The sequence below is a fragment of the Sus scrofa genome, chromosome 6 (genome assembly GCF_000003025.6).
Source record: "Sus scrofa isolate TJ Tabasco breed Duroc chromosome 6, Sscrofa11.1, whole genome shotgun sequence".
NCBI lineage: Eukaryota > Metazoa > Chordata > Mammalia > Artiodactyla > Suidae > Sus > Sus scrofa.
The window spans coordinates 80823790-80850508 of NC_010448.4; the positions used below are offsets into that span (position 1 = coordinate 80823790).

Here is a 26719-nt window from a genome sequence, read left to right on the forward strand (position 1 = left end):
TACTATTATTGATTCTCACATCAACATTGAGAAGTTTGGTATTATTATGCCTTTTTTTTTTTTTTTTTTTTTTTTGGCTTTTGAGGGCTGCACCCATGACATATGGAAGTTCCCAGGCTAGGGATCTAATCAGAGCTATAGCTGCTGGCCTACGCCACAGCCACAGCAATGCCAGATCCGAGCCACGTCTACAACCTACACCATAGCTCACAGCAACACCAGATCCTTAACCCACTGAATGAGGCCAGGGATCGACCCCACAACCTCATGGCTCCTAGTCAGATTTGTTTCTACTGCGCCACGACAGGAACTCGTTATGCCCATTTTATAGATGCGAAAATTGAGGCTTGGGGCAGTTCCTGGACTTGTCTAAGGTTACTTGTGAGGGAGTGGCAGCCAGTTCACCTGAGCACAACAAATGCTCCGTCAGGAATGGAACACAGCCTAGGGATCCCTAGACCCCATGCAGTGGAGATGCAGTGGCTTATGTCCCCCAGAGCCAGGCTGAGAACACTGCACTGTGCTTTCTCCGCAGCCGAGTACCAGACAAGCATCCAGGAGAAGCTGCCACTCATCATCGGCTCCTCGGCTGCTGGCCTGGTCTTCCTCATCGCCGTGGTTGTTATTGCCATCGTGTGTAACAGGTGGGTGGTGTCCCCTGACCTAGTCCAGGCCTGGCTGTCCAAGAGGGCTGTCCATCCATTCTGCCATTCCTGAACCGTGTTTGTGAACAGAGGAGGCCAGAGAGGTCTGAGAACCATGAGTGGCCTCCCCATCTTCTAAACAGCCTCCTTTGGGCCAGGCGTTGCCCTGGGCAAGTCCACTGTTCGAGAAGGTGGCACATTGAGACACTCATGCTTCAGCATGAAGGGACATCTCAGAACAGTGGGCGAGCAAGACTGCAGGATGCCAGGGGCTAGGGGATGGGGGAGAGGGAGTGCAGGTCTGCCCACTTTCCGCTCTCGCAGGGCCCCCTTCATGAACAGGGCCACAAGCAGGCTGAGGGACTCTAGTAAGCCCCCTGGCCGAGGTGGCTGGAAAGAAGGAGAGAGGACAGAGACAGAGAGGTGGAGGAAAGGGCATCCCCAGCGGCTGGCACAGCCTGTGCAGAGGCAGGCCGTGGGACTGGTTCCCAGACGTCTGCCGGGCATAATGCAAAGACAGACCGTCCGGGAGTTACCGTCGTGGCTCAGTGGTTAATGAATCTGACTAGGAACCATGAGGTTGCAGGTTCGATCCTTGGCCTCGCTCAGTGGGTTTAGGATCCAGTGCTGCTGTGGCTGTGGTATAGGCCGGCAGCTATAGCTACAATTCAACCCCTAGCTTGGGAACCTCCGTATGCCGTGGATGTGGCCCTAGAAAAGACAAAAAAAAAAAAAAAAAAAAAAAGGTGGACCTTTCCTTCCTCCTTAAACAGCTCCCCACTCTACAACAGACTAGGTCATAGGTCAGATGAACAGAAGCCCCTGGGTTTTGGGGCCAGAGGGAGAGAAAACTTTGCTCTTTGAAAGGGGCTTTTTAAAAATTATTTTTAAAAAATGAATTAAGTTCCCACTGTGGCACAACAGAATTGACGTGTCTCTGCAGCATTAGGACTCAGGTTCCATCCCCAGGGGGCACAGTGGGTTAAAGGATCTGGTGTAGGCTGCAGTTGTGGCTTGGATCTGAGAATCTGGCCCAAGAACTCCATATACCTCTGGGTGGCCAAAAAAGGAAAAATAAATAAATAAAAATTACTATTTTTTGTTTTGTTTTTTCTAGGGCCGCACCCATGGCATATGGAGGTTCCCAGTAGGAGTCTAATCAGAGCCATTGCTGCCGGCCTACACCAGAGCCACAGCAACGTGGGATCTGAGCCACATCTGCAACTGACACCACAGCTCACGGCAACACTGGATCCTACACCCACTGAGTGAGGCCAGGGATTGAACCTGCAACCTCATGGTTCCTAGTTGGATTTGTTAACCACTGAGCCACGAAGGGAACTCCAAAAACTATTTTTTTAAAAAGAAGTTCCTGATATGGCTCAGTGGGTTAAGAACCCGACATAGTGTCTGTGAGGATGCGGTTCAATCCCTGGCCTCACTCAGTGGGTTAAGGATCCGTCCTTGTTACCTGCTGTGGCATAGATGCGGCTCAGATACTGCATTACCATGTTGGGGCTACAGCTCCAATTCAAGTCCTAGCCTGGGAATTTTCACATGCCACGGATGCAGCCATACAAAAAAAAAAAAAAAAAAAAGAAAGAAAGAAAAAGAAATTAACTACACTTAACATAAATAAATACATAAAAATTTAAAAGCCCGAGAGGAGTTCTTTTCATGGCTCAGCTGTTAATGAACCCGACCAGGTTGTGGTTCAATCCTTGGCAAAGAAAGAAAAAGAAATGAACTATACTTAACATAAATAAATAAATAAAAATTTAAAAGCCCAAGAGTTCTCTTCATGGCTCAGCTGTTAATGAACCCGACTAGGTTGTGGTTCAATCCTTGGCTTCGCTCAGTGGGTTAAGGATCCAGCATTGCTGTGAGCTGTGATGTATGTCACAGATGCGGCCCGGATCCCGAGTTGCTGTGGCTGTGGTGTAGGCCAGCAGCTGTAGCTCCGACTCCACCCTAGCCTGGGAACCTCCATGTGCTGAGCGTGGCCCTAAAATAGGGAAAAAAAAAAAAAAAGCCAAAGAAAAGAAAGGGGCTTGACTTGGGGGACAGGGGAAATAGTGAGCCTGGGTTTGAAGCGGAAGAGGTGGGACGGGATGGGCGGGGCCAGGGAGGGTGCCGGGCCAGGGGCAGGGAGGGAGCCCTCTGGCAAGGGGATGGTTTCAAGGGCCTCCCCACCCCCTCCCTATCACCCACCTTGTGGCTCCCAGTGCCCTGGGTGCCTCCGGGTGGCTCCAGCCCTTTGCTCTTGTTCCAGAAGACGGGGGTTTGAGCGTGCTGACTCTGAGTACACGGACAAGCTGCAGCACTACACCAGCGGCCACAGTACGTACTCCCCAGCGGGGCCGGCACCCGGGACCCTTCCCTCTCAGCTCCCCAGCTACTTCTCAGCCTTTTCCTCCGCCTTCTCCCTTGCTGCAGGCAGACTCAATGTCCGGCTGTTCCCTCTGCCCGGGGCAATGTCCCTTTCTCTTCACTGGGTAACCCTCCCTCTCCCTCAGGCCTCAGCACATCCAGAGCCCTCTGAGAAGCCTTCCCTGACGCCCACCCCACCCTGGAGTTAGGGGGTCTGTGCTTGCACAGCGCCCCCACCTGGCTGCATTGTGATGGTGGTGTCCTTGTCTCCGCACCCTTATAGTGGGGGCACCGAGGGACCTGAAATTGTGTCTGAAGTTCACCACTGCCTCCCTGACACCAGCACACTGCCCAGCACAGAGCAGGCACTAGACACAGATTTGCAGAATATATATGTGAGCTGAATAAGATGCTGAGAACCCCAGGCTCTGGCCTGGGAGGTAGCAGAAAGGAGGCGGGAGGTCCCCTGCTGTGCCTCCCCAGTGACTTCTGTTGCCACTTCCCCCACCCACTGCCTCTACTTCCCTCACTGTCCTGTCCTACCACAGGCCAGGCCGGTGGTGCGTGGGCCAAACCCACCCAGAGCAGATGTCCCCTCCAGGGGGCGGAGCATAGATTCCTCTCCATCAGACCCTGGCTGACCCAAGGTCATGTGGTGACAGTAGATATGGGTCCTCACTCCAGCTCACTTAGCAAACAGGAATTCCAAATAGGTCCAATAGAGGTTCTCAGACTGCACTCAGTGGGGTACCCTAGGGCTCTCGTATAGCCACTGGGTGAGGGGGGTCATCAGCATCCCTCCATTTGTCACATATTTATTGTGGCCCCTTATGTATGCCAGGCACTGCTCTAAGTGCTGGGGACACACAAGTCAACACACCAAATATCCCTGCCCAGGTGGAATTTAATTCTAGTGGGAGGGTCAGGGGGTTTTTTAAAACACACGCAATAAGTGAGTAAAGCGTATGGTGTATCAGAAGATGAAAGCACCGTGGAAAAAAGCAAAGTAGAACAGCGTGATCTGAGCGCTGCAGGGGTCAGGACTGTTTTTAGATCAAGGAGAAGGGGCTGGCCTCATCGAGGTGGTTTCCTTTGAACAAAGGAACAGAGGAGCTGGGGAAGGGAGCTGTGTAGAACCTGAAGGAAGAGGCTCCCAGGCAGAGGGAACAGCCAGTGCAAAGGCCCTGAGGCCAGAGCGTGCTGGCAGGTTCAGGAACAGCTAGGAGGCCAGAGTGACTGGAGCAGTGAGGGGGCAGGAGCTGGAGGTACAAGGGGCCACAACATGCAGATTCTTGTCAACCATAGCAAAGCCATGGTTTTTATCCTGAGTGAAACGAGGAGCCTCTAGAAGGGTCTGAGCAAAAAAAAACCTGATGTGCTCTGAGTTACCGTTTTCATGGGATTTCTGGCTGCTATGTGGAGAATGACTGAAGGGGCTGGACTACGCCAGGCAAGGACGGAGCAGGGACAGGGAGGTGGCTGTTGGAATAATCCAGGGAAGATATGATGGTGGCTGGACCAGGGTGGCAGAGGAGGAGCTGGTGGGAAGTGGTTAGATTCTGACATCCTTTGAAAGTAGAGCCACTCAGTTTCCTGCAAGGTTGGCTATGGCGATGCAAGAAGGGCAGGGTCGGAGTTCTCTTGTGGTGCAGCAGGTTAAGGATCCAGCATTGTCAATGCAGCAGCTTGGGTTGCTGCTGTGGTGCAAGTTCGATCCCTGACCTGGGAATGTCCACATGCTGTGGGCGTAGCCGAAAAGAAAGAAAGAGCAGAATCCAGGAGTTCTAGGTATTTAGTCTCTGGGTAAGACTTAACTTGAGGAGTTCCCGTTGTGGCTCAGTGGTTAACGAACCCGACTAGGAACCATGAGGTTGTGGGTTTGATCCCTGGCCTCGCTCAGTGGGTTAAGGATCTGGCGTTGCCATGAGCTGTGGTGTAGGTTGCAGATGCAGCTTGGATGTGGCTCTGGCGTAGGTCGATGGCTACGGCTCTGATTCAACCCCTAGCCTGGGAACCTTCATATGCCATGGGTGTGGCCCTAGAAAAGACAAAAAGACCAAAAAAAAAAAAAAAAAAAAAAGACTCAACTTGAAGTAAAAGTTCCTGCTCTTAAAAATCATTTTAGACATAAGATGTGAAAATAATTAAACCATTAAAATTTCCAGAAGACAATTTGGGTAGCTGTTTAACTGATATGTGGCTGGAAAAGCACTCTCTCAACATAAAAGCAATGGGAGCACCACAAGACGAAGGTGGACAAATTTAACTCCACTGAAATAAAAATCCACCTGTATGTTAAAAATAAAAGCCATGAATTCTACCACCTCATCCTCTTCCCCAAGTAGTAAAATCCTGATGGTAGATGTAGCTAAATGTATTGTGGTCTGTGTGCCAAGAATCGTTTTAATGCTTAACATGTATTTATGCATTTCATCCATATAATTTCCCACTTTGAGGGTGAGGAAACCGGGGCACAGAGAGGTCCCGCAGCTGCGCAGGGTGAAACCTGGGGTACGATCCCAGGGTGTCCGGCTCCAGAGGACACACTCTCAGTCAGCCACGCTGTGCTACCTGTAATCTTCTGGGCTAGAACACGACAGGCTCGCACACTCTGTCACCTGGAGCCATTTGAGAGCATCACTATTTAGAGTGTGAGTCAGCTACAAGGAAACAGGTGACAGCAGGGCTGTATTTTAAAAATAGACCCCAGAATAGAGAACATGTTGTTCACAGATCAACACATGCTCAGGCCCAAGCTCCTGCTCTGTATCTGAGCAGGTTTTTTTTTTCCCCTCAAAACACCACCAGTCCTGTGATCACTTATCCACTAGCAGCCCTGTGTGGCTGGAACAGAGGAGGAAGCTGAGACCCAGGTCTGTGTGTGATGGGCTCAAAGTCACTCTCGAGTCACTTTTCAGTTGTTTAGCAGGTGCTGAATGAGTATTGAGGTCTCTGGTGCCTGGGTGTGGAACCAGAAGGACTCAGTCAGTTTTTCAACCTTACTCTGTTACTGGCCAGCTGGGGGACCTTGCGGAAGCCATCAAACCTGGCTGAGCCTTGCTATCTTTTTTTTTTTTTTTTTTTTTTTTTTTTGGTTTTTAGGGCCACCCCCGCAGCATATGGAGGTTCCCAGGGTAGGGGTCCAATTAGAGCTACAGCTGCCGGCCTACGCCACAGCAACGCAGGACCCGAGCCGCATCTACGACCTATACCACAGCTCACAGCAACACCAGATCCTTGAACCCACTGAGCGAGAAGGCCAGGAATCGAACCTGCTGCGCCACGACGGGAACTCCCTTGGTATCTTTCTATGGGAAGCAGCAGAAATCATACTTCGTTCACAGAATTGTGAGGATGAGATGAATTAATGGATATTAAAATGCTTTGTAATAATAATATTTAATAATAGCCAACTCTTCTTTAGAACAGTTAACAATTATTCATTGCTTTCTATTTGCTAAATATTGTACTAAGCCCCTGAAAAGATTCTCATTTAATCTTTGCAGGCTGCATATGATGTAGGGGATTGACTGATGTATTATCTCCATTTTGTAGCTGAAAAAAAAAATGCATTCAGAGAGGTTAAGTGACTTGCCCACAGACACATAGCTGGATCAATACAGTGGCGGATCCTGAATTCAAACTCATAGGGCAGCTTATCTGTGACCATTATTACTGGCAGATGCAGAATTCAAACCCAGGTCTCTGGATGCCTGCTTCCTCTTCCCTCATCCTGAATTTCTCATGTGGCTTCAGGATGGCAGTTGGTGACCCTGACCATCCTAAATCCTTCAAACAGTAGCTCCGCATTTTCTGAAGACTCCTGCCGCAGAGGTCCCTATCCAACTTCAGTTCAGCAAATGCCCCTTCTGGGAACCAGGCCTTGTGCAAGGCTCTGGTCCCAGAGGCTCACATTCTACTCCAAGAGACAGTTGGAGAAGCACCCAGAATAAACCGGTAGCCTAGTAGTTATAAGTGTAGACTCTCTAGCCAGATGACCTGGATTTAAACTACTTCCACCACTTATTAGCCATGTCCATGTCCCCTTGGACAGGTCATCTAACCTTTCTTACACCACAGTTTCTTCATCCAAAAAAGGGGGATAATATTAGCATGGACCAAATGACACTGCCACTTTTATCGCTGGAAACAATCAAATACTGAATTTCATAGGGCTCAGCCTAATAACAGTATTTATCTAGGAACATTGTCAGGGAGGCGTAATTGGGTTGATATCTGTAACGTGCCTAGACCAGGGTCTGCTGAGTGGTGAATCCACGCTAAACTGTGAGCCCACAGTGTTAATAATGGTGAGGTGAAACCAAAGGGTCACTGAAGCGGGGATGGCAAAGCTCAGAGCCGCACATTCCGAAAGCATTTATTAAGCATCTACTGTATGCCACCTACACTTATACTCCAGAGAGAACATTCTCAAACAAGGGCTCGTAACTTGGGGTTCACAGATTTCCATGAGCTTCAAGGGCCTGGGAACATTCCAAAATTATATGGATTTTGACTATGGACAGGTGCACACAGGTGATTACCTTTCCAAGGGGCAGATTCATCGCTTTCATCAAATTCTTAAAGGTGTTTATGGCCCCAAAGGTGGAGAGAGAAGAAGACGTGTTAGTAAGCAGAGCCCTACCATTCCTTTGGTAAGCATTTACCGGGCACCTTCTATGTGCCAGGTCCTGGGATTTAGCAAGAATGAGACAGGCATGGCCTCTGCCCCCTTGGGGGAGAGCACATAAAACAAGCCCTCACAGACAAGAGAGTGTTGCAGAAAGGATGACAGGAGGCTGTAGGCCTGTGAATCTGGGAGCCCTGATACCAGGTAGAAGAGCCATGCAGGCATCAGTGCCACAGGAGTGGGTGTGGAGACAGGGTGGCAGGAACCTGAGGAGAAAGCATCGGTATCCACTGATGCTAATCCAGGCAGGCTTCACAGAGGAGGTGGCTTTTGATCTGAACACAGCAAGGAAGATAAAGGTGTTACAGGTGGAAGGAACCACATGAACAAATGCATGGAGGTGGGAGTTCCCATTGTGGCTCAGCAGTAATGAACCCGACTAGTATCCATAAGAATGTGGGTTTATCCCTGGCCTCGATCAGTGGGTTAAGGATCCAATGTTGCCATGAGCTGTGGTGTAGGTTGCAGACATGGCTTGGATCCTGTGTTGCTGTGGCTATGGTGTAGGCTGGCAGCTGCAGCTCCAATTCGACCCCTAGCCTGGGAAATTCCATATGCCTTGGGTACAGCCCTAAAATAAATAAATAAACAAAAGCATGGAGGCAAGAAATTATGAGGTGTGTCTGGGATCTCTGGGTAAATAATTCCTTGTGCTGGCATATGGAGGAGCAGGGAGCAGTAAGTGGGGTCCATCATGGAGCACTCAGAATGCTAAAGGCACTTTGTCCTATAAGCAAGAGAGAGCCCCCCTGACTAACACACCTGGCCAAGGCTTGGGGACAGCATCTGATCTGTGAGCAGCACCCACACAGGCTTTGAGCACCTGCCGTGCTTCTCTTTTAACTCCCTGAGCTGACCCATTCCCATCCTCCCTTCCCAGCTGGCCCCACAGAAAGGGCTTCCCCTCAGTTCTGTCGGGAGGGAGGCGGAAAGTCAGTCACCAAGAACCACAGGCCAGACATGAGTCTGAGCAAAAAAAGGAGCATCTCCAGGGACCTGGTGCCCAGACTCTAAGGAAGGCTGACTTGGGGAGGGAGTTGTTATGGCTGAATACTCCAAGAGGAGGAGGCATGGACCAGATCTGGGTGAATTTCCTCCAGGAGGCAGTGAGCAACGTGATTAAGAGCACTGGCCTGGGAGTTCCTGCCATGGCACAGCGGGTTAAGGATCTGGCATTGCCACAGCTATGGGGTAGGTCACTGCTGTGGTTTGGATTCGATCCCTGGCCTGGGAACTTCCATATGCTGCAGGTGCAGCCATTTAAAAAAAAAAAAAAAGAGTCTCCATCGTGGCTCAGTGGAAACAAATCCAACTAAAAACCATGAGGTTTTTAGGGAAAAAAAAAATGTAATTGTAATGTATACATGTAAGGATAACTTGATCCCCTTGCTGTACAGTGGGGAAAAAAAAAAAAACCATGAGGTTTCAGGTTCAATCCCTGGCCTCGCTTAGTGGGTTAAGGATCCGGTGTTGCCATGAGCTGTGGTGTAGTTCACAGATGCAGCTCGGATTGGTGTTGCTGTGGCTGTGGTGTAGGCCAGCAGCTGTAGCCTGTAGCTTGGATTAGACCCCTAGCCTGGGAATCTCCATATGCCACAGGTGCGGCCCTAAAAAGCAAAAATAAAAAATTAATTAAATTTTTAAAAGAGCCCTGGCCCTTAGCTAAATTCTGACGGACCTGGGTTCAAATCCTGCTGTGCCATTTGCTGGCTCTGTGGCCTTGGGTAGATTACTTAGCCTCTCTGAGCTATAGTTTTCTCACACGAGAAATAAGAATAATAATCCCTGGGAGTTCCCTTGTGGTGCAGCAGGTTAATCTGGCACTGGCACTGTAGCAACACAGGTTCAACCCCTGGCTTGGGAACTTCCGCAGGTGCAGCCAAAAAAAAAAAAAAAGAATAATGATTCTTCTCTAAGAGGTGTTGAGTGGAGGAGATGCGATGCATATCAAGAGCCCAGCATACTGCTGGGCACAGATGAAGGGCTCAGTAAGTGGCAACTGCTCTTCGTCCTCTACCTCCAGCATCTGGATTCTGTCATCTGATTCTACAGACACCGAGTGTCTATTGTGTGCAGTGTTCCAGGGAGGGAGGAATGAGGAAAACATGCACTGCCCCCCTCCTCCCAGGCTTCCACAGCTAAGATGGTGGTTCTTAACCTCTTTGGGGGTCTCAGGCACCTCTGAGTATGATCCTATGGCCATAGAAACACAAATATACATGTGTGTGTATAAAAAAAATTATAAGAAGAGTTCCCATCATGGCTCAGCAGAAACGAATCCGACTAGGAACCCATGAGGTTGTGGGTTCAATCCCTAGCCTCACTCATTGGGTTAAGATTAAGGATCTGGAATTGCCGTGAGCTGTGGTGTAAGTCGCAGACGTGGCTCAGATCTGGCGTTGCCATGGCTATGGTGTAGGCTGGCGGCTACAGCTCCAATTAGACCCGTAGCCTAGGAACCTCCATATGCTGTGGGTATGGCCCTAAAAAGCAAAAAAAAAAAAAAAATTTGCAAGATAGAAAAATCCAGAAAAAACTCTATACTTGGGGACAGACTTTGGAGAAATTTTACTTTCTACTTTCAACAAGTAAAAGTTACTTACATGATCCTTAAACTTTTTTTTTTTCTTTTTTTTTTCTTTTTGGCCTTTTAGGGCCACACCCGTGGAATATGGAAGTTCCCAGGCTAGGGGTCGAATGGGAACTACAGCTACTGGCCTACACCATAGCTACAGCAACGCGGGATCTGAGCCTGCTTCTGTGACGTATGCCACAGCTCACGGCAACACCGGATCCTTAACCCACCGACGAGGCCAGGGGTTGAATCCACATCCTCATGGATACTAGCTACATTCGTTTCTGCAGCGCCACAATGGGAACTCCCTTAAACTATTTAAAAGGAGCATAAGTTATTTTTCTTACTCAAAGAGACAGTAACAATAATAAATGCATTCCATTTCAGCAGCCCCACCAAACCCATCCTGGGACTGCCAAGTGGTTCATAGACCCAAATTAAGAAAACTCTGACCTAAAGGGCTAGACAGACACCCACACAAATAATCCAAAATAAAACTAATGTGTTAGAGCAGTGGTTAGCCAGCTTTTCTCTAAAGGGCCGGATGGTAAAAATATTTTAGGCTTTGTATGCCTTAAAGTCTCTGTTGTAACTGCTCAACTCAGCCACTGCAGCAGGAAAGCAACCACACGCAAAGGAAGGTGTGTGGCTGTGTCCCAATAAAACTTTATTTATGACACCTATCACAAAACAGGCAGTAGGCCATTGTGCCAAGCCCTGTGTTAGAGGCTCCAACTCTTAGATGGCTGGAATGTCTGCATTAGAGGCTGAGAGTGGTCAACTAACATGTCCAAGGTCACACGGCTAAGCAGGGTTGTGGCTCCACTCACTGGCTGGTCAAGTCTTGTTATGGCCCAGAGACTCCAGCTCCCGCCTCCCTGAGCTGCTGCGTCCACAGTCCCAGCTCCTGGAGCAGGGGGAGCATGTGGACAGGGAGCTGGGGAGCAGAGGGAGCTGAGAGAGGGCCAGAGGGTCTGAGAAGTGGAAGACTAGTTATTGGGGTGGGGGAATGAGGGACGGATCATCTTTCCCTTCCTTCAAAGCCTTTTGCTGACTCAGTGATGGGGTCAGAGTTGGGTCTTTAACATCCAAGTTCCAATCTTCCTTTCTGCCTCAGAAAATAAAAAGCCACCTCAGGTCAGAAGTCAAATTCATATGGGCTGTGTCCAGCCTCATGCTGATCATCAGGGAATCTGAGATGGAGAAAAGTTTAAGACTTGGCTAGTGGGGGACCTGGGAGGCAGACCCAGGAGCCGTGGGTACGCAGACCCTGGCCAGGCAGTCCCTCCAGTGCCTGGGAAGGCTGAGGCAGCAGGATGTCTCCTGAGGGGAGAGGAGGCGTGGGTGAGGCCTTGAAAAGCAAAGCCATCTCCTTAGCAGAAGCCCAAGAACACAGCTGGTGGCCTGCTCTTTCTGTATTTTTGTCTTTCTTCCTTCTTGACTTCCTTTTCCCTGCTTTGGTCCTCAGATTCTCTATCACAAGAATGACAAGCCTATCTATCCTCTTTGCCCCAAAACAGACCCTGTTACTCAATCCTGACAGTCTTTTAGCTGCTCCAGGAAGCCCTTACGAATCATGTAGAGTCAAAACAAAAAACCCAATTTCTCTGCTCTCTCTGCTGACCTCTCTGTCCCCCTGGCCCTTACTCAGGATCAGTGTCCACCTGCGTACTGAGACCCCGAGAGGTCAAGTAACTTGCAGGGGGTTACTCAGTTCTTAGGGGGGCCACGTAGGAGTAGATTTCCCTCCAGGGAGGGACTGGCTCTCACTTTTCCGTCTGTCCACATGACTTGAGTCAGTGCGTGTGACCAAGCCTGGTCTTCTCTCCCAGTGACCCCGGGCATGAAGATCTACATCGACCCTTTCACCTACGAGGACCCTAATGAGGCAGTGCGGGAGTTTGCCAAGGAAATTGACATCTCCTGTGTCAAAATTGAGCAGGTGATCGGAGCAGGTAGGTGGCCGGTACCCTCCCAGGCACTGTGGCCTCAGTGTACTCCTGGGGCAGAGGGCAGGATGGAGGGTGGAGCCTCAGAGGGCCCTCCAAGGCCTGAAGGTCCAGAATGCCCAAGGTGGAAGGGCCCCCAGAGATCGCCTAGTAAACCCACCTCATTGACAGATGAGGAAACTGAGGCACGGGGCTAGAAGGAGCTTGCACACTGTGCAGAGATTGAGCTAAGTCTGGAATCCAATTCTCTGGCCTCCATCTAGTGCTTTGTCCTTCCTCCCATTCATCCCACCCCTCACCCTCGCTTCATCTCCCCGGGTTCCCCTACATCCCACCCCTCACCCAGCCAAATAAGGGATGGCCACAAAGGGTTTACTCTTACTCCCGAAGATGGCTGGGACTCTTCTGGGCCCCTCCAGTATCCACAGGGGCTCTGTGTCTGAGAGGATGAGTTGACCATTGAGGAGGAGAAGCTCCTATGGGCCAGGAGCAGAGGCGACAGGGAACAGGGAGGTGGCACTTGCACCTGGTGACATCGTGCCTCTTTCGGTGTGTCTGTCCCAGGGGAGTTTGGTGAGGTATGCAGTGGCCACCTGAAGCTGCCAGGCAAGAGAGAGATCTTCGTAGCCATCAAGACACTCAAGTCGGGCTATACTGAGAAGCAGCGCCGGGACTTTCTGAGCGAGGCCTCCATCATGGGCCAGTTCGACCACCCCAATGTCATCCACCTGGAGGGCGTGGTCACCAAGAGCACACCTGTGATGATCATCACTGAGTTCATGGAGAATGGCTCCCTGGACTCCTTCCTCCGGGTAGGGGAAGCCAGGAGGGGTGGGGCGGGAAAGGGGGTGGCTGACAAGGCTTCATACTCTCAGAGCCTGAAAGGGTTTGGGGAGAGATCTAGGTCAGGAACGGCTTGCTTGTCGCCACTTTCCATTCTCTTACGCACAGACTCACTCCCCCTGGACACAGAAACCATCTCAGACTTCTTCTTAACCCATGAGCTGTTGGTCAGAGTTGATGTACCACCTGAAATCACGCTCTTGCCATCCAGGTTCTTAGCTGGCCTCCACATTAGGCACAAGAGAAAACTGAGGCTCCAAGAGAAGTAGAGTCCCAAGGTTGCCGAGATGGTTGAGACAGGGTCCTAGGCCCCCTGAGAGATCACAGTCAACCAGCGAGACAAAGAACACTGACTTGGAATCAGAAGTATGCCACTAGACTAGCTGCTATTTAACAAATATTTCTTAAGCACCTAGTATGTGCCAGGCACCTTCTGTGCAGCTTCTTGTTGAACTCTAACAGTCCTAGAAGGTGGGCGTTAACTTACCCACATTTAACATATAGTTGAGAAAAAAGACTCAGAGAGGTTAGGTCACATGACCAAAGCTGCACAGCCTACAAGGGGCAATCCAGATTCAAACCAGCTGTGTCTGCTTCAAAGCCCATGTTCTCTCCACTGTCCTGAAACTGGCCTTTCTTGGGCCCCTCTAAGGTCCCTAAGGATCGAGTCTTCCCACAGGGAGCCCAGGCCAGGGTGGCAGAGTCCTGTTGTGGTGTCCCATCATAAGAAGGCTCCAGAGATCTCACTCATGCCCTTCCATTTACTCTGTGTTGCCTCTACTTCTCCCAAAGCAAAATGATGGGCAGTTCACAGTCATCCAGCTGGTGGGCATGCTCCGGGGCATCGCAGCTGGCATGAAGTACCTGGCAGATATGAACTACGTCCACCGCGACCTGGCCGCCCGCAACATCCTTGTCAACAGCAACCTGGTCTGCAAGGTGTCTGACTTTGGGCTCTCACGCTTTCTGGAGGACGATACTTCAGACCCCACCTACACCAGCGCCCTGGTAAGATGGAGCCTGGGAACATTGGAGTCGCAGGGCCACCACCTCTCCCCACAGTATGTTTTCACCGAGCCCTGCTCATGCCAAGCTTTGCGCTGGGCCTTGGAGACCTAGAGACATAAAGTACATTGTCTGCCCTCTTGGAGCTCCCAGGCTCATGGGGACCCAGATGTGCAGAGCAGCACGGAGTGACCAGGCTGTGAGTTACGCACCCGCCTGGGGAGGCAGAGGAAGGCTTGCTAGAGGGAGTGATAGGTGAGCTGAATGCCAAGTGCCAGTAAGTTTGTCATATGCCATATTCTCCTGGCAAGGTGTGACTGGACCGCCGGCTGTCGGGGAGGGTGGTGAGCACAACGCTGAGAGGAAGGCTGAGCCAGGTCTTGGAGGCCCTAGAATGCCCAGGCTTGGGACTCTCTCCTGAAAGCTCTCGGGGTGGTTGAAGGGTTTTAGACAGAAAGGAAGAGGCTTCAGAGGGCTCCGAGATAGTTCAAGTAGAGCCAGGCAAGAGGCACATGAGGAGTGCTGGTCTGTGTGAGAAGCGCCCCCTGGATGGAGCAGATGGGGCACAGTTGGAGTCGGAGCGTGAGCAACTCTCTGGGACTCAGGGCAAGATTTTCAGAAGGACTTCAAGGGTGAGGCGGAGGTTACCAGATGGCGGGGTGCGAGAAGGCACTTCGTGCAGAGGGAATGGCATGTGCAAATGCCCGGAGGTCTGGAGCAGCAAGGTGAGTCTAGGGAAACAGTGAGGCGCTTTGTGGGACCGTGCAGCGCACAGCAGAGGGTGGGGAGCTTGGTGAGCAGAGGCCATTCAGGTCAGCCTCCCACTCATTAACCTTCCTCATTCTGTTCCCCAGGGTGGGAAGATCCCCATCCGCTGGACGGCCCCAGAAGCCATCCAGTACCGGAAGTTCACCTCGGCCAGTGACGTCTGGAGCTATGGTATCGTCATGTGGGAGGTGATGTCCTATGGGGAGCGGCCCTACTGGGACATGACCAACCAGGATGTAAGTCTCCAAGGGCTGGGCAGAGCCCCCCTGGTCAGCCAGCCGGGAAGGGAGGATCCAGAACTCCTGGCCTTTCACCCACCCCAGGGCGGGTGGGAGCAAGGGCTCCAAGATCCTGGGCCAGGGCAACCCCCAGCCCCACCCCCACATCTGCCCAGGACCCTAGACTCTCTAGGGGTCAGAAGTAGGCAAGGCCTACCCAGCCACAACGTGGCAAATCTTCAGGATGTATTCACGTTGTGGCCAACCCTGAATGAGTCTGTATCTGTCCATGTGGGAGCCAAGATAATTATTCTGGGTACCAGATGTAGTTATCAGGTGCTATGTATCAGGTACCAAAGAGAAGGCAGGTGTCATGCACCAGGGGTATTCGGGCAAGGGCACTGCAGGCAAGACCAGCCAGGAGGTCTTTCCAGGCAGGCAGGACTCAGACAGTAGTGGGACGTGGAGACAGGAGAGCTTTCGATGGGAAGAACTGTGCAAAGGCCCAGAGAGGGGTTGATGAGGGGTCATGTTGGAGAGCAGTGGAGAGGAAAGTTGGCCAGAAAGGTTGATGAGGCTCAATGATGGGGTGCTTTAAGGTCAACCCAAGGATTTCTGATTTGCCACAGTGCAGAACAGGGTATTTTTTTTTTTTTTGGTCTTTTTGTCTTTTTATGGGCACACCCATGGCATATGGAGGTTCCCAGGCTAGGAGTGCAATCAGAGCTGAGCTACCAGCCTACGCCAGAGCCACAGCAACAGGAGATCCGAGCTGTGTGTGTGACCTACACCACAGCTCATGGCAATGCCAGATCCTTAACCCACTGAGCAAGGCCAGGGCTCGAACCCTCGTCCTCATGGATGCCATTCGGGGTTGTTAACCCCTGAGCCACAACAGGAACTCCAAAAACAGGGAATATTTGAGAAACTTGAGCAGGGAAGGTGACCCACAGTCAAAGTGGGGAAGATGAATTTGGCCCTGGTGGCAGCACAATTTGGAAAGGTGTTTAGGCTCCTGCCCCTGACAGAGGAGCCAGGTAGGGTTGCTCACAGTAGGGTCAGTCTGGTAGAGAGCATCTTGGGGTGCTGGGTGGTGGGGTGCAGGCACCCAGCTTCCAGACCAGGCTGAGGCCACGAATGGTGGGAAGCCAGGTGAGGCACATCCTGGGGCTGCCTCCAGGAAGTGGAGACAGTTACCATGGCAACCAGATAGCTCTGTCCTGCAATGTACTGAAGCCAAGATGGGCCAAGCCAGAGGGCAGATGCTCTTACCTCACCCACCCTACCCCACTCTGCCCCTGTCCTGTCCCCAGGTAATCAACGCCATAGAGCAGGACTATCGGCTGCCACCACCCATGGACTGCCCAAGCGCCCTGCACCAGCTCATGCTGGACTGCTGGCAGAAGGACCGAAACCACCGGCCCAAGTTCGGCCAGATCGTCAACACGCTGGACAAGATGATCCGCAACCCCAACAGCCTCAAAGCCATGGCGCCCCTCTCTTCTGGGTATGGTCCCGCCCTGCCCCACCCCTTCTCCCAGCTCTGCCCTGGCCCCGCCCCCTCCCAGTGTGGCTGAGTTGGGATGGGGAAGGACAGCACCAGTGTTTGCTGGGAGACCACCTGCCCTGGAGTACAGAGTGCAGGACAGACAGTCCTGAAGAGGAGAAGGAAGCCCAATCTGGGTAGCAGAAGAGGAAGCATCTTTCAAAGCGTGATCAGAGAGGACCACCCTTAAGGGAAATCATTAGAGTCTTGGTGAATAGACCTACTCATCATTCAGTTACCTCCCTCACACTTAGACCTGGACCCTCTGACTTGCATCTGCATCCTTCTCCATGTGGCCATGCTCACACACACATACACACACACCCGTAGATGCACCCACAACTGGGCACAGATGCTCATGCTTATGCTCACACAGTCTCACACACATAGGCACACCCAACACTCCGGCTCTTGCACTGACACACATCCATAAGCACCTAATAAGCACACACATTCAGAAGTGCATACCACACACGCATGCATGACCCCACACCAGGGTAGCCACCCTTGCATCAGAGAGTCTGGCTCTGCTGAACGTGCCTTAGCTCCAGGGATCCCAGGGCTTCCCTTCTCCCAGAGGGCCTGGGGCGCCCTCAGTCAGGCCTGCAGCCACCACTGCCTTGCTGGGGCGGCTGCAACAGGCCCCAGTCCTGGCCCTGCACCCTCTTCCTCTTCAGGACTCTCGATCACACAGGGTTTCTGAGGGGCATCCGGCCACATGTCCTCAAGGTCCAGGGCTGACTGTGTCCAGAGACTCTCTGGGCCCAAGTCCTTCTCCAGCCAAGTTCTGAGGGCCTCTTGCTCTTCACCATGACCCTACACCAGCCACTCCCGATTCTCCAGGTAAAAACCATGCAAAGATTTTAGCCTCATGAGGGTCGCTTCACGCCATCCCTACCAGGAAGTCACTGCCATTAGCGCCACCAGCTTTGTTTGGACTTTGGAGACACAGTCCACATGATCAGCTTCCTGTAGCACAGCCAGGGTAGAGAGGACAGAGCAGCACTGGGGAGGATTCGGCCAATAATCAGCATGGCTGAAATCCCTCCTCAAAGTAAGAAGCATGGAGAAGTGTCTCCCGCCTCACCACTGAGGTCCAGCCTCTCAGCAGTCCCCGTAGAGGGTTCCCTCGACTTTCCAGGGAGCCCCAGCTTTGAGTCATGCACACACACTCGCTCTTGCATACTCACACGCATACCTGTGCACATCCCTGTGGGTACAAGCTCACTCCCACTCTCACCTAGAAATACTCACATATATAGATACTCACCTGCCTTCACACAGATGGATGCATCCATGCAGGTACACGCCACCTGCAAGTGGGCCCAGGCTCATGCCCAGGTCAGCCCATGCCCTGACTGTCCCTGTTGCCCACCCCACCCCCAGAATCAACCTGCCGCTGCTGGACCGCACGATCCCTGACTACACCAGCTTTAACACGGTGGATGAGTGGCTGGAGGCCATCAAGATGGGGCAGTACAAGGAGAGCTTCGCCAACGCCGGCTTCACCTCCTTCGACGTCGTGTCACAGATGATGATGGAGTGAGTGCCCAGCCCCCCACCCACCATCATTAGCCCCCCACCCCACCCATCCTGCCAAGTGGGGGGCTCTGGAGAGTGAGAAATAGTGTCCCAGCAGGGATGCGGGGGACCGAGGGGCATGATGGCCAACACGGAGTCACGTTCAGGTCTACCCCTGGGCCTCCTGCCACCCGCTAGCTGTGACGTTGGGCAAATCACAGAGCCTTCCTCAGCCCTGGTTTTCTTCTGTAAACTGGGGCGTGGCAGGAAGACCCGTGAGTGGGTATTTAGTAAACGCAGGTGCCCTTTCCCTCCCCCGCAGCAGAGGAGACAGGTGCACCCAGGTGCCCTGACTCCCGATCCCGTGCTCCATCCTCCCCTTTCACTCACTCTGGCTCCACACACCCACCCCCTCCCCCAAGGCCTCCACCCCCTGCCTTGGTTTCTCCAGCAGGAAACCCCTGGAGCAGCCGGGGCAGCTCTACCGGACAGAGCCCCTCCACCCCCACATTTCCCTAACACATGCGCTTCTCTCCCAAAGGGACATTCTCCGGGTTGGAGTCACCTTGGCTGGTCACCAGAAAAAAATCCTGAACAGTATCCAGGTGATGCGGGCACAGATGAACCAGATCCAGTCTGTGGAGGTTTGACGTTCACGGGCCTCGGCTCACCTCTTCCTCCAGGCCCCGCCCCCTCTGCCCCACATGCCGGCCCTGGTTCTCTGGCCACCGCAGGGTCAGCCACCTGCCAGGAGGCCACAGGCAACAGGAAGAACCCAGCAGCGCTCCAGCCACGAGACGTCACCAAGAACATGTGCCACTCAGATGATGGGAAAAAAAAGGGAATGGGGACAAAAGAATATAGATCCTGGGAGGGGGCGGGAAATACAAGGAATATTTTTTAAAGAGGATTCTCATAAGGAAAGCGATCCTTGTTCTGGGGGGAAAAAAAAGGGCTTGGGCGATCCATGTGATTTGTCCACTCGGAGATCAAAAGCAGTTTCTCTCCAACTCCCTCTGGGAAGGTGACCTGGCCGGAGCCAAGAAACACTTTCAGGAAAACAAATGTGAAGGGAAGAGACAGGGGCCACCCTTCTCTCCCATCCCGGGAGTTGCTCTTCCAGGCCTCGCTCAATAGCCACGTGCCAGGCGGACAGGCGGGCAGGCGGGCAGACGGGCATCCGCCCCCGGGAACCACTCTGGGAAAATCCAATCCCGCTGCCACTGGGCAAACAGAAGAATCTTTCCGTCTTTGGAGACTATTTTAGAAACTCCAATGAAAGAGACCTGCTTCTCCTGTCAGCTCCTGGGGCTGAAAAGGAACTTCTGTCCTCCTGGGTTGGGGACACCAGAAAGGTCAGCCTTCCTGAGGATGGCCGGCCCCCCAACCCCCGCCCCGGTCTGCAGCTCCACGTCCACGTCACGTGCACAGCGGCCCTGGCCCCACTGGGCGCCAGCCCCCACCTGGAGGACTGATGCGGCAGTGACTGCCATCAGCTACGACTGCCACTGAGAAGGATTGCTCCTGCATCTGGGTTTGTTTACAGCAATTCATGGACTCGGGGGTATTTTGGTCAGGGGTGGATTTGGTTTGGGGGGTTTGTTGGGTTTTTTTTTTTTTATGACAATGAAGTGACACTTTGACATTTCCTACCTTTTGAGGACCTGATCCTTCTCCAGGAAGAAGGTGCTTTCTGCTTACTGACTTAGGCAATACACCAAGGGCGAGATTTTATATGCACATTTCTGGATTTTTTATATGGTTTTCATTGACACCTTCCCTCCCCTCTGCATAGCGTTCCCACCTGCTGCCAGGCCCCACCAAAGCCAACGGCCAGGGAGCCATCTGGGCCATTCAGAGACTGAGGGAGATTTGGGCGGAGGGTGGGGGCCGAGGTGGAGGAGCACCCCACCCTAGGACTGTTTTTGAAAGCAACGGATTGAGAGGGGAGTAGAGGCTGCAGGGCCAGAAGTCTTGGCCCACTTCTCTCTCCTGTCCCAGTCTCTCCAGTACTTTCCGGGGAAATAGGCCCCTTCGAGGTTCCAGAGTGGCCTCAGATGGCCACAACCCAGGTTCATCTCTGAGAGCCCAGCCTGGGCAGCATCAGAGGCCAGCACCCGGATCATTCACTGTGATGTGCCAGCCCTCCAGAGCGTCCCCCTCAGACCACATGCAGGTGTGCTCCTTCCCCCCACTGGGGAGAAAGTGTGTGACTTCTCTCCCACCTTCTCCCCTCCATTGGACCTTTGCCCAGGTCTGAAGGTCGTGGCCATGGGAGACCCATCAGCCAAGGAGGTCTGGCCACAGACTCTCTCCTGAGAGCAAACACGGGCACCTGATCGGAACAATCGGTTAGTGAACTGAATGGAAATAAATGCTTTAGTTAGAAAATGACCCCGGTTCTCTGTAAGTTCCAAGAGGGACCCTGGCATGCCTGGGACATGTCAAGTGACCCATGATGCTCTTCTAAGGGGCCCTTCCTTCCTCAGGGTTCTAGAAGGCCCGGGGCTAAGAAAATACGTGGAGAACTCCAATGGTCCATGTGGCCCTTCTGGCTCTGGCTTGTCAAAAGCACAGGCAACGAAAGAAGTGAGTTGGAAGTGGCTTAGAACTTGGAGTCTGATGCCCTGCAAATCACGGTAAGCCACTCCAGGGTGCAGCAGGAGCAGGGAGTAGACAGCAGTGCATGAGGGAGAACCCACCGACCCTCGGTCAAAGCCACAGATATTGCACCTGAGCCTGGGCAACTCTTTGAGCAGACGGGCTTCTACTCACATACAATCAAAATTCCTCATGTGGAAGGAGGAGGCTGGGGAGGGGGAGCCAGGAACGCTGCATCTCAGGAGCCTTCCCTTTGTCCACTGGAGACTGACCAGTGAGAAAGACGTGGGCGGCAGGTGGCCAACCAAAGGCCCCTCATTCAAAGCAAGCATCCAGCACGGACCAGCCTGTCATCTGTCACTCACCTGTTCTCAGAGCCTGAGAGGCAAAGGGAAGGAAGGGATTAGAAGGGAGAATGGACCCCCAGGGGGAACAGCAGAGCGAGCCACCAGGAAGGCATTGGCTGGTTTCCCATGAACTGGCCGGCCTTGGCCCAGCCAGCTGCCCTTTGTGCCCCAAAGATGCCCAGCACGGATGGCAGCTGTCCCGGCTCACAAGGTCACCTTCTGGAGGGAGCTGCCCTGATGCTCTGTAGATTAACCATCTCCCCAGCCTGCCCCTGCCCCCCCCACACACACAGCCCTGGGGCCCCACAGGGGGCTGGCAATCGGTGCTTCCTGTCAGATGGCGTCCTGTCTTAAGCCGCTAGGCTGGTGTCTGCTGGCCAGCACGTCTGCCCATCCGCCCTTCAAGCCCAAGTCCTCAGGGGTCCTGGGCCCCCACGTGCCTGCTTCTCAAGAGGAAGGGCGCTACCCAGACCCTCTGTCTCCATTTCAGGGTAACAGACAGACGTCACTGTGACCATCCCGGATGCAGGTAGATGCTCTCCTCTCCCTGCTTCGGGGGTACACCCCCACCCCAGCTCTTGCTCGCTTCTCAGTGGGGATGGTAGGCCGCGCTGCCAAGCGCCTTTCACAGACGCTGCCCGCTCGCCCAGGCACACGGCGCTGAGCCACCCGCTGCCTGGTTACTAATCCCTTCCTGGCTCAACCTCCCCAAGTGCCAGTCCCCACCTGCCCAGCAGTGTGAGAGGAGTTTCCGGCTGCTCTGCCCACAGTGGGTACTTGAGGAAAGAAAGCTGCCCTGTAAATATGGGCCAGGACACTATGGAAATGGGGACCAGCTGCTCTGAGAGGGTGCACAGGGCCAGGCTGGGTGATAGAGAGCTGTGCCATCGCCTCCCTCCTACTGCTGCAGAGGCTCCCCCACCCTCCGCCCTGGGTTACTGTTGATGATCAGCGGCCTCTTCCTGGGGAATGATATTCAAACGTCTATCAACTGCTAGGACGTGGGCGGGCCAATCAGAATAGGTGGCGGCTTTAGTGTGAGACCAGAAAGCCCCAGAATAGGAGCGAGAGTGGTAGGTGCCTTTGGGGATCCTTAGGGACTTGGGGCAGTGGCTGTTTACTAACCAGTGGCTGTTTACTGCCCAGATGGCATCAGCTGGACTTTCCCTGCCATGTCTGGGCGGTCCCTCCCAGGGGGCTTTGCCACTCCTTGTGGGCGGTCTCTAGCCTTGCACCCCTCTCAGGTTAGGGGCTCATCTCCAGACTAGGAGCTCCCACCAGGGGCTGGCTCCCCCGCCTGGCTGAAGCCCTCACACCCTAGCCTCAGTGCTGGGCCCTCAGCCCCTGAGCCCCTGAAGTTCCAAGTTCCAAGGCTGGAAGACTTGCCAGAAGAAATAACACCACTGCAGTCCTGTCAGGAGGGGCTCAGAGAGAGGAAGAAGCTTGCTCAGGATGACACAGCCAGGGAGGGACACAGCAGGGCTGTTGACCTGCATCCAGGCCCACTCCACGCTCAACGAGGCCATAGGAAGTACCTGGTGTCTGAACGGGGGCTGGTAAGAGAAGAGAAAGATCAAAGCAGCTGGAGGTGTCAGGAAAGGCTTCATGGAGGAGGTGATCTTGACAATAACAGAGGTGGAGGGAGAGGCCATGCCGAGTGGGAGGTGCAGGGTTCCCAAAGAGGCAAAGGCCAGACTGGTTAAGAGGGAGGAGCTGTACGTGGACGGACCAGAGCCGTGCTGGAAGGTGAGGGCTGGGTTAAGGGGAAGCTTAAACCACAGCCTGACACAGCACACCGTCCAGCCAGGGCAGGCGCTTGAGCGGAAGAGGGTCAGAGTGAGCATCAGGTTCCAAAAGGAGGAAGCAGTTTCACCATCAGACGGGAGCAGGACGCCTCCCAGCTCCCCTCCCCCAGGGGGAAGAGCCCCCTGGAGAAGCCCTCATTTCTTCCCAGAGAATCCAGGCCCTGCTGCTCCCTCTTCCATCCTCATTCACTGATGCAGATAATCCAAAGAGTCATTTCAGCTGCTTGCAACAGCAGGGTTGGATTTTGTGCTACCTGATTCGGCTGCATTCAACTGAGATGCCCACCCCATTCCCTCCAGGCCAGGCACTAAGGGAGCTGAGAGGATGCGGGTGGTGGTGAGGGCCGGGGAGGCAGGGATGCCCCGAGGGGACTGAGCAGAGGGAACAAGCGAGCAGGGCTGGGGGCTGGGCAAGTGGCATGCAAACTGCTCAGAAAGGTGTCTCTGCCCTGTCGCCCTGGCTAGAGAGAGGTCACCCAGACATGTTGGATGGGGGCTGGGGTCCTGCCCTTTCCACTAGCGTGTCACACCGGGGAACACAGAGGGAGGTTAGGGAGCCACACCACCTGCCCACCTTGATCCAGCCTCCCAAGAAACGGCTCCTACCATAGTCGGCAGGGGCTACGGCCTTGAAGCTGGCCACACTCCCCTTCAGAGACACTAGAGTCAGAGTGCTGGTCTCCAGAAGTGACTTGGCCTTTGCTCTGTGACACAGGAAGGCTCAGGGACACCCCACCGGAGGCTGACGCCATAGGGACTGCACTAATCGCAGTCACTACCCTGTGCCAGGGTAGTGGTGACCTTACAGGTGTCACCATCCCCTCTCTACAAAGGAGGGACCGGATTCTCAGAGGCGATTCCCAGAGGATTCCAGCCAGGTCCTCTGCCTGCTCCACTCTGACCCCCTAAATCAGAATAGCCAAGGTAGGGCTTCGGAGCCTCTGCTTTTAACAAGCTCCTCCAGGAGATTCCTCCAGACACTAAAATCCTCTCTTCACTTCCCCCGCGGTGAACTGTGCCCTGATGTCTGCAGCGAGAGAGGGCCTGGCGTAGACAGGGATTAGAAAAAAGCAGGACATTGTCAGATAAGATGCCCAAACACAGACATGGATTAGGACCCAAGAAGTCAGGGGGAAGGGCTGACCCTCAGGAATGTATTAAGAACTAAGCTTTCAGGAAAATTACAAAGATACCCACCCCCCTCAGACCCAGAGTCTGTCTGAGTTTAGTTTCACAGCATGAAGGCTGCTTCAAGAAAGCTGATATAGCAAGAAAGAGCAGGAACTTAATACTTCAGAGGGGCCCAGCAGCCCGCCCAGGGCCACCCTATGGAGACCCCACGGACCTCAAGGCTATGATCCATGCCTGTTCACTCCATACCTGGCCAGGTGGGCCAGGCAAAGACAAGGTGGGGCTTCCAGCTGGACCTGGAGCTTCAAAGAACTCCCCCCACCAGCCCCTGCCCCTCAGACTAAGACCCGGCTTCCCCTGGAGGAAGAAGAGGGAGTGAAGGTCCTTGTCTTCACTCAGGGGCTAACAGCCCCTGGTGGGGGAGGGAGGAGGTCTAAACCAGTACCACATCCACTCTGGGGGGTCCTGCTGACCCTGCAAGAGTCCAAAATTCTAGCATTCCATGGGTGAAAGATTCCAAGATTCTAAGGTTGCAAAACCTCATAATTCTCAGATTCCAAGAAGAGTTCAGTGTTTTTAAGATTCCACCACCATATAATTCTATGCTGCCAATTCCTGAAATTTCAAGTCCCACTGCTCATCACTGATTCCCCAAACTTGAGAGTCCCAGCAGTGACAAAGCACAAAGAGAGAGCAAGAAAGACAAAAAGAGATGGGGAGGGAGACGGCTAAAAACAAACACTAACAACTCCATCCTTGACTCTGAGTCAAGAGATGAACCTCGGCAAAGACCAAGGATGCTCCTTCTGAGCATGATGCTGGATTTCTCTCCCTGGTTAAGGAGTAGAACTGTCAGCACCTGGCCCTGCCAGCAGCGATCGGGGGCTGAGTGTCCCAAGCTACAGCAGAGCTCCACACAGGTCACAGTGTCTCCTGGCCAATAGGTTAGACAGCTCCGTTCAGGAGCCCAGGAGGGACGCATCTGGGGTGGAGAGCCCTGCCCCCTTAGGAAGGAAGCTGCAGGGCCAGGATTAGCTAAAGAATCATCCCCAAGCACCCCAGCCTTGCCTTTCAGAATCAGAGGCTTAACCCTGGGCATCCACAGGGTCTTGCCGCAAACCCCAGAGGAGGTGCCTTCCCTCCAACACTTCGGATGCGGCTCCCACAGCCACGCAGTCCCAGCCCCCATATGCAGGAGGCCCTCACGTCCCAGTTCAGGCCACTGCCTATGGGGTCTGGAAGACTGCTGGAGGAGGTGCCTCTGGATTGGGCTCAGAGCTCAGTAATCAGTCTGGCTGCTTTCCCCTCCGTGGACAGGGACTCTGGTGGGCAGAGGGCATGAAGTCAAGCCCCTGAGGCTGACCTGGTGTGGGGGGGGTCTGGCAGGGCCACTCACTCACAACCAGGCTCTTTCAGCTCCAGAGAAGAGCAATTGGTGGTTGGCCACGCTCAGCCCCAAACCCTAGTCATAGCTGCTATTCCTTGAGTGCCAACAATATGCCAGGCGCTGTGCGTAACTTTTCACACACGGTGTCTTGCTTAACCCTCACACAGCCCTGGGGGACAGGCACAACCATCCTCCCCCTCCACAGACTAGGAAACTCGGAGACGTGGGTGGTGCCCTTCCCGGTTCCCACTGTTGGCCAGTGGTCTCGGACCCAGCACTTGCCCTCGCATTCACTATGCTGTGCTGCTACCTGTGGTCCCCACTCAGCCCCTCTCCACTGTCGGACCCTTGCCCATCAAATCCAGATCCCCAAGGAGCATTCTGGGGGCACGAAGACACCCTCTCTGACCTTGGCCTCCTAGAGCTGCTGTCCGAGCCATGGGTGGTGGGGGTGGGCACCCGGAAAGCTCCCAAGGGGTTCACTCAAAACTCTAACCCTGGCCATGTGGGCCAGAGCTTTCAACTGGGGCCCGTGGGATGTGGTTTCACAGAATTTCTGTTTCCTCTGGTCACAGGTTTTCCTGAAAATGCTGGGGAGGTGGGGAGGGGTGCAGCTGGGGTTCTGATGGTCATAGGTCAGACCTGGCTTCCCGGACCCACACTGTTGTGACCAATGAAATCTCACCAGCTGTGTCCACGAGCAACCCTGACCTTGTTACTCCAATGCCTTTGTAGGAGTATTTTTAGCAGAACCTTTTTTTTTTTTTTTTTTCAAAATAAATGTGAATTGCAAAAATTATCTCTTGGACTCACAGTATTTTTTCCCCCTGAGGTTCTCCAGGGAACAAATAGGAGCTCCTAGAGGTCCTCATCGGGGTTCTGAAGAGTACGTAGGAGTTTTCCTGGGCTAAGGACGGAGCCAGGGCTAGGGGTGTGGGTGAGGTTGGGGCTGGGGAGGGGCAGCCGCGGGGGGATCTGGCCTGTTTGAAAAGTTTGAGCTCTGCTGTCAGAGGTCCTGGGATTTGAATCCCAACTCTGCCATTTGTTAGCGATGTATCTTTGGAGAGGGCCTCATTTTCACGTCTCTAAAATGGGGCAATGATGTCTAACTCCCAGGAGATCGGTGACAATGAAATGGGACGAAGGACATCAAGTGCTGGGCACTCATGACCGCTGGCTTTCAGTGTCCCACTGGGAGGAAGCAGTGTCCACAACCATGACAAAGCTGGGCTTGTAGCAGGCTCTCTATAAATGTTTGTCAAATTTACAAAAGGGTATTTGGGGAATTTGTATGTTGGACAAATTCTGGGCTTGGGCAA

The 26719-nt window shown here is 53.3% G+C and overlaps 1 protein-coding gene across 5 annotated transcripts in view; it reads left to right on the top strand.

Annotated features, from left to right (window-relative positions):
• EPHB2 (EPH receptor B2) overlaps window positions 1-26190 on the top strand; it is a 200882-nt gene extending 174692 nt beyond the window's left edge. For 3 of the 5 annotated variants that reach the window (XM_005656047.3, XM_021095499.1, XM_021095501.1), the window contains exons 8-16: window positions 536-644; window positions 2917-2984; window positions 12112-12234; window positions 12793-13040; window positions 13864-14079; window positions 14931-15080; window positions 16376-16569; window positions 17995-18150; window positions 18671-26190. In XM_005656047.3, coding sequence (XP_005656104.2) covers window positions 536-644; window positions 2917-2984; window positions 12112-12234; window positions 12793-13040; window positions 13864-14079; window positions 14931-15080; window positions 16376-16569; window positions 17995-18150; window positions 18671-18779 — 1373 coding nt within the window. In that variant the 3' untranslated portion in view covers window positions 18780-26190. The remainder of the gene's footprint in view (window positions 1-535; window positions 645-2916; window positions 2985-12111; window positions 12235-12792; window positions 13041-13863; window positions 14080-14930; window positions 15081-16375; window positions 16570-17994; window positions 18151-18670) is intronic. The other 2 variants (XM_021095502.1, XM_021095500.1) reach the window with 1 other exon arrangement.